This window comes from Chiroxiphia lanceolata, chromosome 19 (assembly GCF_009829145.1).
Source record: "Chiroxiphia lanceolata isolate bChiLan1 chromosome 19, bChiLan1.pri, whole genome shotgun sequence".
Lineage (NCBI taxonomy): Eukaryota > Metazoa > Chordata > Aves > Passeriformes > Pipridae > Chiroxiphia > Chiroxiphia lanceolata.
Window position 1 is genome coordinate 4,141,687 of NC_045655.1, and position 13,316 is coordinate 4,155,002.

General features: G+C 49.2%; 1 protein-coding gene across 2 annotated transcripts; it reads right to left on the bottom strand.

The window, feature by feature from the left end:
- Window positions 1-552: 552 nt before the first annotated feature.
- LOC116796414 (urotensin-2 receptor-like) lies at window positions 553-4,929 on the bottom strand. Of its 2 annotated transcripts, none has more exons than XM_032707010.1 (2): window positions 4,651-4,929; window positions 553-2,295 (listed from the first exon to the last, which is right to left on the bottom strand). In XM_032707010.1, the coding sequence occupies exon 2, from the start codon at window positions 2,151-2,153 to the stop codon at window positions 1,005-1,007; it is 1,149 nt and encodes a 382-aa protein (XP_032562901.1). In that variant the 5' UTR covers window positions 2,154-2,295; window positions 4,651-4,929; the 3' UTR covers window positions 553-1,004. The 2 variants fall into 2 exon arrangements, with proteins under 2 accessions (XP_032562901.1, XP_032562902.1); XM_032707011.1 differs by lacking the exon at window positions 4,651-4,929 and adding an exon at window positions 2,675-2,694.
- Between the last annotated feature and the right edge of the window lie 8,387 nt (window positions 4,930-13,316).

Consider the following 13,316-nt stretch of genomic DNA (forward strand, 5'->3'; position numbering starts at 1 on the left):
AAAATCATCTCCTGTGAAGGAAACAAGTTGTCTCACTCACAGGGAACCAGCACTTCTATAACTGAGAATATCAGGCACTCCAGTGGGCATAGCTTTGCCCACTGGAAATCACATCTGCTCATCTTCCCTCCTCTCCCTCTGTCCTTTCCTCCTGGACTTGGTGATGTAGGTCTGGTGCCTCAGGCTGGATGTTGTGACTTGTCAATGAATGCTCTAACAGCATCAGAGGTTCCCAACTCCTCCTTGGAGGAGGTCAGAGGGTGGATATCCTTGTCTGGGGCAGATGGTGCTGCCTCACACTGGTGCTCACGTGTTTGGGGTCAGCCTATTATGGGATGCTGAGTGTTCCCTGACTGTGGTACTGTCATGGAAAGCCTTGTCTTGCTGACATGAACTGTGGTGTAACTCCACTGCAAACACGTGGGTGAATGGAGAATCACCAGTGCATACACAGGAGTGCAGAATAAATGTGAGTATGACCAAAACCAGGACAAGCATTCTTGGTTATGCCCCATCTACGTTGTCCAAGTCCTACCCCAAATGCAAACCGGATTGTGTGTCACAAACATCAGCTGTTTTCTCTTTATTTCATTGTTTTCAGTCCTCATACAACTACAAATTTAGCATCACTGCTAGAGAGAAAAAAAAAAGAGGAAAATACAGCCATTCATAGGATAACATAATTTCAGTCGCTGTGAGACAGCTGATACCATTAAAAATCATGGCCCTGTTATAGGCTTTCATTACTGATGGCTACTTGAGGAGACATACACTATAAAATATAAAGATAAAAAGTGAAAGGCTATTTAGATAGATGTTCAGCTGAATGCTGCTGGCATCAAATCAGTGGCACTGAAGAAAATGAGAACAGACATACGGCACAGCCTCTGGACTAAATGTGTGCACATCACGGGTCTGCCAAGGCTTCACCTTTACGGTGTGCACTTCAAATCAAAGCAACATTGGAATCGATATTGATTCTTCTTGGAGATAGGTTTTTACCTTCAGGCACTGCTGTTTCCCAAAGGGGCGTGAGCAAGGACATATGTCTCTGTGCAGTGCTGGCTGCTCGTGGACAGGGATCTCCCTGAAATCCTCTGGAACCGATTCCTCCTCTGGAAGTACCCGCTGTTGCTGCTGAGGGACCGCTGCCTGTTCTTCAGGTATTCCCGGTAGTTTTTGGTGAGCAGGGTGTAGAGGAAGGGGTTGATGCAGCTGTTGCTGTAGGTCAGGCAGGTCGTCAAGTAATTAATGTTCTTCATCACCTTGGGAGATAAAGGGAAGGATTCGTAATACTGGAAGAGGAGCTGCCATATCCAGAAGGGCAAGAAGCAAGCCCAGAACACCAGCACTATGGTGAAGATTAAATAGAGCACCTTCTGGTTGGGCAGCCTCTTGGTCTGTTTGAAGGAGGCTGTTTGTGACACCCAGTATATTTTAGCCAATCGGATGTAAAGGTAGCCAATGATCACCCCTGGGCCCACGATGCTGGTACCAAAAAGGATGGTGAGATAGACCTTGTAGGACAGCTTGCTCCAGGTGGGCAGGCAGATGCTTTTGTTGTCCCTTTGCACCAGCTGGATCATGATGAGCATCGGGAGAGTGAGCAGCAGTGACACCAGCCAGATCACAACAGCGATGGCCTTGCGGTAACTCTTGGACCTCTTCACCGTGTCCAGGGGCTTCAGCACAGCAAAGTAGCGCTCGGTGCTCATGACTGTGAGGGTGAAGATGCTGGCATGCATGGTGAGGAAGTCCAGACTGAACAGGATGCGACAGCCAATGTCCCCAAAGTACCATTTCTGAATGAAGTAGGTCCCGACGATGAAGGGGATGGTGAGAAGGTAGAGCAGGTCCGCCAGCGCGAGGTTGATGATGTAAATGTACATGGAGGCGGAAGATCGCAGGTAATGGCACATCACCAGCAAGGTGTAGACGTTGCCTGTCACCCCAATCACACACATGAGGGAGAGGATTGTCCCGATGGTGCAGATGGCAATCATGTCCTCCATGGAACCGGTGGCTGACATCCCATCCCTGGTGGCATTGCCAGAGGTGTTGGACCGGATTCTGAACAGGCTGTCCTCACCTGTGTCTGTCACCATGTAGGGGGTGGCAGAAAAGTGGCTCTCCAGCTCGTCAGTTAGAGACATCCTCCTGCGGTTTAAAGGCCAGAGGCTTTTCTCATGCCACAGGGATCTGAAGGGGTTCTTCTTGTTCCGAGAAACGCGACTGCTGGGAGATGGTAAACCATTTCTTAGTGGGGTGCCATCTGAGGACAATCTGCATTTTCCTCTAGAGGAAAGACATCAAAACCAATATATTAGAAATCTGTCAGAGCAACACAAATGATCCCTTATAAGTTACCTGTCCCCTGAGTACATATCTGCACTGCCTGCCTGTACCTGTGTTTGTCACTGAGGCCTCTTGTGTAAGGCTTATTCTATCATTATAGGAGCCCAGCTGTGAGGTGGGACATCTCAGAGGTTGTGTGTATCACTGGAACTGCTTACTGCAATCCTTAAATTCAGCTTGGAGTTTGGAGGAGAAAAGCATCCTTCCTAAGTTCCTACCAATGACTTAGAGAGCATGATTGCTTAAACCTCTTTGCTACATTTTTAACTCTGAAGGAGTGAAAGATCCCCAAAAAAGGGAAAACCAACTTTGGATTTACCATTTGCAGTTCAGTTGTATGTTCTGTGTTAGTGATGCACTCAAAGTCCTGTCCAGCATTCCTGCAGTGTTTTCAGAGAGCAACTTCCCTTGAATGAGAAGCTCCTCCTCTGTCCTGACCTGTGGCTTCAAATGGTATTTGAGTGATGGAGAGAAAGGCACTTTCTATCTATAAAGCAAGGTGTAGGTTTCACTGTGGGTTTTATAATGGCTGTAAACACAGGGTTTTTCATGCTCTGTCACACACCTATTTCAGAGAGACCTGTCTGTGAATCTGCCTAAACAGCCTTGAGCAGGGAGGTGTGAGATTGCAGTGTGCTAGGCAGGCAGCCACTCTTTGTACGTGGAGCTCTTGGTGAGATCAAGCTGAACACTGTGCAGATCATGACGGTGTTGCTTTGGATTCATACTGCTCTGGGGGTAGGCAAAGGGACATCAAACCTACCTGAAAGAAATGCTGAAGTAGCTACAGTGCCCAGATTTTAAGGCATACCAAAAGCTTGTGCCATCCTAAGCATGTTTGCAGTCTGTGTTGTACGGTGCTCAGACTGTCTCTCTTTTATAGAAAATGCTGAGGAAAGACTGCTGGACTGCCTTGTCCCTGTAGGGCTCCACATACAAAGACTTCCCTCTGCTTCATTCCACTGGGCAGGTTGGGTTGCTTGTATCCTGGTAATTTGCAGCTTTTCCCAGTAAGTTTTGTGTCCCTTTGTCTCTACATCAGCTCTGACTCCTTTGCCTTTTCCCCTCAGTAGCTCCTTGGCAGGAGAATGACAGTTCCAGGCCCTCCTCTGTTGCCCTTGTGTCACCCTGACAGTGACCTCTGTGGCACTTGAGGATGGACAATTTTCATCCTCTTTGACTTGCCCTCACCTTCTCCCTGTTACCACTTGCTGAGGATGATGGGAGCTATGGAGATGCCATGCAAAAACTCTGTATAAAAAAGGACAACCCAGTACAGATGGAGGTTTTTTCTCACTTAGGAATTGGGATAGAGCTGCAAAAAAAAGAGAAATACACAGAGCCCATCTCCCACCCCAGTCCATTGAGTACACACATCCAAGGGGGAGAGATGAAGAGTGGTTCTGCAGTGGTCAGTGCTCCTTCAGGACAGGGCTCTTCTGGGCTGGTCCCCATCAGCTTCACCAGCATCTCAGCTTTCTTGGACCTTGCAAACCCAAATCTGCCTCGTCCCTCCCCTGCTGTGCTGTGCAATCCCCTCCTGCTTGGTGTTGGGGATGTGTAGCCAGTCTGTCCATGCAGCAACTCGTTCACTTTATCAGTGTTCGTGTACGAGCTGTGCTGGCAGCAAAAGCCTCATGCATGGAGACATGGATGCTCCAGGAGCTCTGCCTGCTCCTCTGCCACAAGATCACCAGCACACTCGGTCAGAAACAAATGGCTCTGCATGGGATGCTCCAGCTGAGCCTGGAGCTGGTCACAGGCGCAGCGATGGGCTCTGTGTTGGTGATAGCTCGTTTTCAGGAGCATGTTTCCATGGCTCAGTGCTGTCTGCTTGCTGAGTTCTGGGCACTTGCAGCACATTAGTGCCATGCTGGTGCTGTGACAGCTCCTGCTGGAGAGAGCTGAGCCCACTGCATCTCCCTGCTCTGCTCCTCTCCCGCTGAACCTGCCTTTTGCTTCATTCATAAAATTCCTACAGCGCTAATGCAATTCAGACCTTCACCCCTCTCCAGGCAGAGCCCACAGCTAGGCAAGTCCTCACTCTTAGAGGAGGAACATTCAGCCAAATGGGGAAACCTTGCATTGTTTCATAGTTGCTGCCATTGCTGCACTCGTACATAAAACACACACTCACACACATGCACACACAATAGAGAGCTTGTTATTCCAAGCAGCCATTCAAGCATCTTATGGTCTAAGCAGTTCTCCCAGCCAATCCTGCCTTTCCCTCTACGATATCATCACCATGCACATTTACAGCTGTAAACAGAAATGAATTCCTCCTGCTCAAACCTTGCTTTTAAATCCAGCAGATGGAGTTTCCTACGAGGAAAAAAAAAATAAAAATCAATCTAGTAGTATCAAAGCTGAAACTTCAGGAAAGAAAAAGGGAAAAAAAAGAAAGAAGAGAATCCTTCTTCCTGGGCAGACAGCGAGAGATCCCGGCGCTCCGTCGCAGCTGGAGAGGCAGCGGTAGGAAGGGAGCGTGTGCTGCTCAGCCAAGTATGTTTGAAATCTGTGCGCTCTTAATACTCACATTCCCCTCCCTCCACTCGTGCCGGCTATTTCTGTTCCTCGGTGACGTTCGGCATAGCGTGGCTTTGGCTGCAGCCAGTGGAGAGCCTGTTTAAAGCAGCAGCGTTTTGACAGCCGGGGCTTGTTCAGCCGGTTCCCCCGTGCCTGGCTGGGAGCCAGCTGGGGGGGAGAGACGGGCAGGTCGTTTCATCCCGGGACGGCTGATACAAAAAGCCATCCCGTTCCTCCTTATATCGCTCCGGAAAGGGCAAATTCCCAACGCTGCCTGGGCAAAACCGTCGAGTCCGGGGAAGGCGAGTGGGCTGGGGAGGGTTAAATTCCTGCAGGAGGGTCGGCTGCCCAGGGAAACGGCAGAGCTCCTTGATTTGGAGATCAATTCCAAAGTGAAGCCAAAGTTTATTTGGGTTGGATGGCGTATTAAGGGACAAATCTGCGTGGTGGGATCGCACACGGCAGCATCTGAAATATTTCAGGCTGACAGTAATGAGATGTTACCCGGCTTGTTTGGGGTTTGGTTGGTTGCCCTTCCCCAGGGATACTCAAGGAGGGTAAAGACAGAGCAAGATCAACCCAGCACCTCAAAACAACAGCGTGTGAGGAAGGGGCTGGTGCTGGGAAATGCTGAAGCTCAGCTTCTGGATTATTTTGTGAGCAGCTGAACGTTGTGCTGGTTGCTTGCACATGATGGGAGATTATTCTTCCTCTCAGTTCCCTGCTTCACCTCTGTGGACTGCAGGGAACTGTCCTGATTTATGCCAGTGAGAAGCAAGGAGCACCAACCTCTCCCAGAAGTCTCCTGCTGGACACAGGTGTGTGGGAGATGCCTGTCAGGCCTCTTACTTGCTTCACTGGTTTGCACTGGGCGCCCACTGGATTAGTGATGCTTTCCAGCATGGGGCTCCTGGGAGGCAACAGCACCTGGCATGCCAGCTGGCCCTGGCACATCCATCCTGCATCACTCTTCCTAAAAGCTGTTTGCTCCTCTAACTTTTTCCCTGGATACTTGTCTGATTTCTTCCATGTTTTCAAACTCTTACACTTTGCTGGCTGTATGCTCTCAGGTACATCTTGTGTCTAAGGTCCTGTCCTCCTGCAGTGGGCCCCCAGTTTTGCTCAAGCTGCTCGGGGTGGCTGTGGTAGCAGCTGGACAGCTTGGTGAGCTCTAGCTGCGGCTGTCTCCACAGAGGGGCAGCTGGTGGGCAAAGCAGGGCCCTGCTCAGTAACAGGCTTTTGAGGGGGGTGAGGGCTTGGCTTAGGAGCAAATCCTCATGTGGAGGCTTGATTTGGCAATGAAAATGGATTTTCAATTAGTAGCTCTAACAAGGGCTGACTGAGGAAACCCCAGGCCAAACACCCTCATGTACACGTTTTGCTCTGAAGATTTGCTCTAAATCTTCATGTTATGCTTGGCCCCTAGAAATCTCTGGAAAAGCATGAGATGGGAGCTGCTCCTTGGGCTGCTTTGTGAGCAGGTCTGAGCTTCCCGTTGTCAGTGACTTCAGAGAGCAGGAGCAGTCCCTGGGTGAGCACCGAGAGCAAAGTAATTGGCCAAGTGCTTTATTTGCTCCCAGTGGGAAGGTCACTGATGTGGCAGTATCCTCCTCCCAGGGACAACCTGGTGCTGGTCCTTGAATCCCTTTGCTACTGCCTGCATGTGTCTCAAATGGCACGTGGGCACAGGCCATGGGTGGGTGCAGTGATGCTGACTGGGGATGTGGGTGCCTCTGCTCAGCATCTCCAGCACATGGTAGGTGTGTGCAGGTCTCTCTCCAGGCACTCACACTGGAACTGCCACACTCCTGTCACTCCTCTGTCACTAAAGTGCCATTTGGGTTGGTGTTGACTCACCCCAGGGAAAGGAAGGAGTAGTGGGATGGGGGAAGGCTTCTGCTCAATCCATCAGTTTTCTGGACTAGTTGATCCTAACTTGATACTTCCTTTTGTGGCATTAAAACCTTTCGAAAAACATTAAACTAGTGATTTGATTTATCAGGAAATCTTGGTGCCCACGAGGCTACTGTTGGGGGAAGCTGGACTCCTATATAGTCTGTGTCCTGCTGGAGTCATTAGAGGAGGTGTCTGGAGCAGTGTGGACAGTGTCAGATTCACAGCCCTGGCTCAGAGGGTTGTTGATGGTTGTAGTTTTGCTGCTTCTGTTCCCCTTATTTTCCTCATCTGTAAGACAGAGAGTTGTGCTCACTCGTCTCCCAGTGCTCTGAGTTTCAGGATTTTCCATGTTTATCTGATGATATTAGAGCTACAGACAGGAGTGGCAGCCTGTAACAGGACTAGGAACAGCACAGTCAATATTGGATGAAGATAGGAGCCCTCTGAGATATGAAACAGATCTGTTTAATCATTCAAACAACATCCACTGCTACAGGGCTCGAGTTCTGTGTAGAGGCCTTCTGAAGTTACTGCAAAGGCAATAACCATAATTATTCTATCAAATACAGGGCAAAAGAGACCCCTTCTCCCCTTTGATGTGAGGATTTATGCCAGTGCTATGTGAATTTGATTGTGTTTGGTAACTGATTCGAACCTCAGGGAAACTGTAAAATTTCTTGTGTATCTTGAATGGAGCTGTGTGTGCTGCCAGCTGTGCACCCCACCAGTCTGCTGCCTTCCCAGGTCTGTGCAGGGCCCTTTGGCATGTTCCACCTTTGCTGGGGCAGTTTTGAGTCCAGGTTTGCCAGCAGCCATGGGCTCCCTTCTACTCTGAGCTGGATGTATAAGTTTGTCTAGGTATCACATTTAAAAAAAAATCTAATAAATGCTGCTCCCTCTGTATAGGGAAAAGCACGTACAAATGCAGCCAAAATTGATAAAAGGAAAAAAATCTCATGAATATGTCTGCATTCCTGGTCTGGATCAGGTCTAGAAACATGTGCAGGCTCAGGAGAAGATGTGATTCCCATTTGCCTGACTTGGTTTACTCACCTCCATAGCAGGGCCCCTTTAAGTAGTCATGGTATAGCATCCATGCACATGGTACCGTGGTCACACAGAAATTCAAATGAGATTATGAGAAGCCGCTCTGAATCCAGGATCAGCCCAGAGAGGACCAAACATTTGCAGCATCGTGGTGAGCTCAGGTTCTCCCAGAGCCACGCTGGCAGCCAGGAACACACCCAAATGGCAGCAGCTCCTGAGGAAGAGCATTGGTGAGGTGCCTGTGACTCACTGTGCAGGACATGGCAGTCTCTTGTTGGTTGCCTCTTGTTCCTAGGAAAGTTGAATTTAAATCCCTCTGTTTCAGCACTCAGTCTTGGACACATGTAGATGTGATATCTGAATTCCCAGCTGGTCCCCAGTTGCTTTCTTCACTCTTCCTGCTGTCTGTCCCCAGTGGTGAAAGAGCCACCATACACGGCCAACGCATTTGGAGACTTCACTGAGGGTTTTTGGCATTTTGGTCTCCTTTCTTCCTGTTTTTTGGGTTTTTTTTCCTTTGCAACACGAGACTTCAGTTGTCCTTCTGGAGTCTGTATGGCTTTGCTCTTGGCTGCTTTGTGTGAAAGGGAGGCTCTGGGGGTTGAAATCTCCAGTTTGTTTTCCCTCATCCAGGATCTCTTACACAGATCTGGGATTTAGAGCTGCTCTGCTTTCCCCCTGCCAGTAGGAATTGCATGGACAGTTCAAGGGATGGTGCTGAAAGGGCATGGAGATGGTCTGTCTCAGGTTGTCAGCTACCATGTCTGTGATGTTTCTGGTCCTACTAATGTCACTGTCCAGGGCAGGGGAAGCAACCCAGCTGTTCCCCACTGCTGCCTGGGAGTTTGGGTGGGAAAGGGCAGAGGATTCATGCTCTGACTCCCTGGGATTTACAGGTAAAACCCTGTGTTTTTTGGGGTACGGAAAACTGCAGAGACCAGAGATAAGGATGCTGGAAACCTTTGCTAATGAGTCTGTGCTTCATACAAGTATAGAAAGTCATGATTAGCTGTGAGTGGTTTTATATCTCCCATCAGTGAGTAATATGTCTGCTTATGGGTTTGTCACAGTCATTCCCCCAGCCAGGTGCTGTTGTCTGTGGTGGCAGAGTGGATCCTGCCTGTGGTGGTCTGTGCTGCTGTAAGCCTGTCTTAGCCTCAGGTGCTTTTTGGAGAGGTTTGAGCAGGGCTAAAGCTCTTTTGGCAGTGCTTATAGCTGGGTGCTGCTAATTCACATAAGCTGGTGACTTTGCTGGCAGCCTTTTGCACTAATAGAGTGCAGCCAAGATGTCATTTGCACAGGTGTCATAATAAAACTTTTAAATCAAACCATCTTGCCAGATCCTCCACAATTTTGTGAAGACAGTTACTCCCTCAGTGTGCAAAGCCCTATTTACATTTTTATTAGCAATGTCTAAGATGTGCTATTTGAGCTTCTTTATCCTCTGACCTCCTGACCTCCTTTTCAGTTTCTGGAAGAGCTGCAGAGACTGTGATTACTCAGGGGAAGGCAGGCAGGCTGTGGGAGGCAGAAGATGTCATCCCTTCCCTCCCAGTGTGAGAAGAGCTTCCTTCTCAAAAATGATCCCTCTCCCTTTTGGGAGAACCTCTTTGGCATGAAGGAGGATTTGGCCTGGGTACTATGTCACATTTTCCTCTGTGTCAGTTATAACCTGATCATCTTTTTGTCAATATTTTGTGAGTAATGGGGTAAGGGTCACAGACGGATGATCATTTGAATTCTCTTTATTGAAAAGCATTAAAGATTAGCAAAATAAAGTCACAGCAGTGTTTTCTTGGAAATCCTGCAAATCATCATTAGAAAAGCCATTGGGAGTACAGCCAAACTGAAACACACAACTTCTATAGGCCAAAACCTGTTGCTAGACTAGAGGCAAAAGCTTCTTTGCCATTGTTTTCTATCCCATATATCCTGTGCAGCACCTCCATGCTCTAATCTGCCTGGTGTTGACCACTCTACTGCTTTTCACTTTGGTTCAGTGTCCTCAGCCATCCTCTCCTCCTCTCCAGCTGCCCTCTTCTCTCCTGGGAGATTATTTCATATCTCTCAGCCTAATTCCTGATAGCTGGGAATTAGAAGATTTACAAAAGTGTTCTGGGGCCAAAAGACTTGTAGGGAAAAAAAAAAATCAGTGTCCCAGCATTTCCAGCTAAAGCTCCTGCTGCTGATGTGTGTTTTCTCAGCACAGAGGGCAGCACACATCCCCAGCTCTTGCTGCCTCTGCCTGGCAGTGAGAATTTCTACTGGAGCTTTCAAAACACTCTCACAAGAGACACAAGATGAAGTGGGAAAGGTTGTCTGGCAGCATGTAAAGAGCAGGAAATGTCACTGCACAGAGTTTATGCCACTGTGGACTTTGTGGTGGCATTTGCCATCCTGTACATGTTGGAGTAGAGCTGGAAGGACCTGGGGATGGTGACAGCTGCTGCTGGTGTGGGTCACCTCTCTGAAGCACCAAATGATAATTCAAATTCTCCTTTAAAAAGCTGCTTTTCTGTAATACATTATACTCCCACATAATACATTTTCTTGCTTATTCTGATGAGTAACTTCCATTCTTCCTGGTGATGGCTCAGTGCTGACTTCTAATGCCTGTCTTCACTTTGCTGAGAACACAGTAAAGGAGACAGTAAAGTGCTTTTTTCTCCCTTGTAGCGGTGTCACCAAACTCTGAGCCAGGGCCCTCATGATGCTGTGTCAGCCCCTTTCTGCTCTGCACTGTTTTCCCTTGAGTCTTTCAGGGCATCTCTTGACCAGAAGCATTCAGCCCCTCCCAGCAGTGTGGGAGCAGAGCAGAATTTTGGGCACACCAAGCAGGGGAAGGGCTGTGCTCCTCTCTGTAAGCCATTCCCAGTCTGGCATAGGGAGTACAGTGTGGGTGCTCCAGGCTATGGGCAGCCCCAGCTGAGCCTGCTGCCTGTCCCCTGGCCCAAGGCACTTGTCCCAGTGGTTCAGTCCGTGGTGTGCAGGGCCATCACAGTCACACAGAATCACAGAGTGAGTGAGGTTGGAAGGGACCTCAGCGGGGCATCTGGTCCCACCTCCCTGCTCAAGCAGGGACATCCCAGAGCACACGGCACAGGATTGTGTCCAGACAGTTCAGGAATATCTCCAGTGAGGGAGTCTCCACACCCTCTCTGGTCAGTCTGTTCAGTGCTGGGTCACTGCACAGGGAAGAAGTTCTTCCTCATGTCCAGGTAGAACTTCCTGGGCATCAGTTCCTGCCCATTCCTCTTGTCTCATTGCTGGGCCCCCCAAGCAGAGCCTGGTCCATCCTCTGCCTCCTCCCTGCAGATGCTGACACACATGGATGAGGTCCCCTCTCATTCTTCTCTTCTCAAGGCCGAGTAGATGGAGGTCTTCCTGCCATCCAGTAATGGTTGCAGTGGTGGCACTGAGGACAAACCTGTGGTTTGAGAGGCCTGCAGGACAGGCTGGGTTACCCACTGGCTGGATGATGTGAGTGAGATGAACTCTAGCTTCTCCTCAAAGTCCAGCAGCTGAGTATCTCTCCTCAGGGATTTGTATATGTACCTCCTCAGCTCTGTGCTCATGCCCTGTGCCCACACTGCTGTGAGGTCCCTGCTGAGGCAGGTGGGAACAACTCTGTGCAGGGTACTTGAAAAAGCAAGACTTTGAGCTGAAAGCACTGCCAGAAATGACAGGTGGTAGTTAAAAGACTCAAAAACATGTGCCAGTTCTTAAATAAAGCCCTCCATGAGTTGTTTCCTTGGATGAGGAACAGGGAGCAGATGTGTCACCTGTGCCGGTGAGACGGTCCCTCTTTGCAGGAACCTCTGTCACCAGGACAAGGTCTGGGCAGCAGTGATGGACCCTGCAGGGCACAGGGGAGATGGTTGTGTGGTGTTTGTTCCTCTGTTGGCTTTTTTTTATGTGAGAATGGGCTGGAGGATGTTGGGTAAAATGAACAGTGGATGTGGCACTTCACCTGTTCCTCTCAGGCAGTGGTTTCTTCCCTTCTTTCATTTCCCTTGTCCCTGGGTTCAGCACTCCTCTGTCCCCTCCCACCATTGCTCTCTCCTGCATATTATAAACTCTGCTTCCAAAGGATGTGGCTGTTGGCATTTTGTGTCAGAGGGAAATTCTCCTGGAAATGGCTCAAATGTAGAATAAGGGGCTTAATTCCCTGGCTGAAAGCAGTAGGAAGACTGAGCAGATGCCTGGTTCCACAGTTGGAAAATATGTTTGATTGTCTCAAAATGCTTTGCTTTGGCTTGGTTTGATCCTAAGTAACACTTAGGTTAATGGAAGCTTTTTTGTAGCTGAGTGCTGCCCCACTCAGTGGGAAAGGGCTGCACACACAGCACATGGTGGGGACTGAAATGGGGTTGTGGTTGCTGAGGGCTCTCCCATCACTGGTAGAGAAGGGGGTGCTCTGAGAGGTGTGCAAGGAAACCCATGATGGGAGGTAAACTGCCCATTTGCAGCCCAAGCAATGTCTTTCTGCCTCTGTCAGACTGACTGGTCTGCTGGAACTCAATTTATCAGGTGTTTGCATCACTGCAGTGACTGAGGCTGCTGGTTGCACCAAGGGAAATACCTGTCCTGGACCCACACTGAACTGCTGTGACAGTGCCCTCAGGCACGATGAGATCATCTCCCTCTTATTTCTGGAGTACTTAGTACTCTTCAAAAATACCCTCACCTCACCTAAACTCTGCACGTGGACACAGCATCTTGCCTGGATCAAACTGACTACAAATATTTTGTCATCTCTGCTGATTTCCCAGCAGCAGCTGAAAAGCTTATGGCAGCAGCCACAAAAAATCACCATGAAGATGCTGCATAAAAAAGTCACCGTGAAGCTGCAGCGTAAAATACCACATTTTTATTGTACCGGTGCTGCGCACTTGGAGGTCTTGTAAAATCTTTATGTTTGAAACAGACTGTTCCCAGTGGGCTGGGAACTGCCTTTGCAGTGTGCCATGGCCTTTGGATGCTGCATACTGCTGAAGAGGAGGTGAGTTCACTTTTTGGAAGGGGTGTGAAAGGTCAGGCTGTTTTAGTGGAGAGCCAAAGGGAGCAGCATCCCCTGCTTTCCAGACTGTGTCAAAATACAGAGACACCTGTATCAATGAAAACACACTCCAAAAGATAAGAAAACACCCTCTCACTGCAGAAATCAGCAGTAGTTTGAAGTTCTCTTCTTCTGTGTCTCCAGACCCTGAGCATGTCATCTCTGGATTCCCATGAGGATGTGGATGCAGTTTTTGGCCACGTGATTGTGCTTCATTTCACCTGCTCACACACCAAAGCTGTGCTCAAAGCCACTCTGTCTTCACTGTGAGGCTGCTCCGTGTGTGAACAGGGTGGGAACATTGCCTCTGAAGTGTATGCTTGGAGCTGCAGGCAGGTTTCCCACCCACCTCCTGGGCTCTGAGAGCTTCAGACTGGTCGCAGTCCCTGCCTGAGCACCTGGCTGAGGGGAGCCTGTCCCACCCCTGCTA

What these genes read in the sequence shown, in the direction of transcription:
- LOC116796414 (XM_032707010.1), bottom strand. Translation starts at nt 2,153, where the DNA reads ATGTCTCTAACTGACGAGCTGGAGAGCCACTTTTCTGCCACCCCCTAC.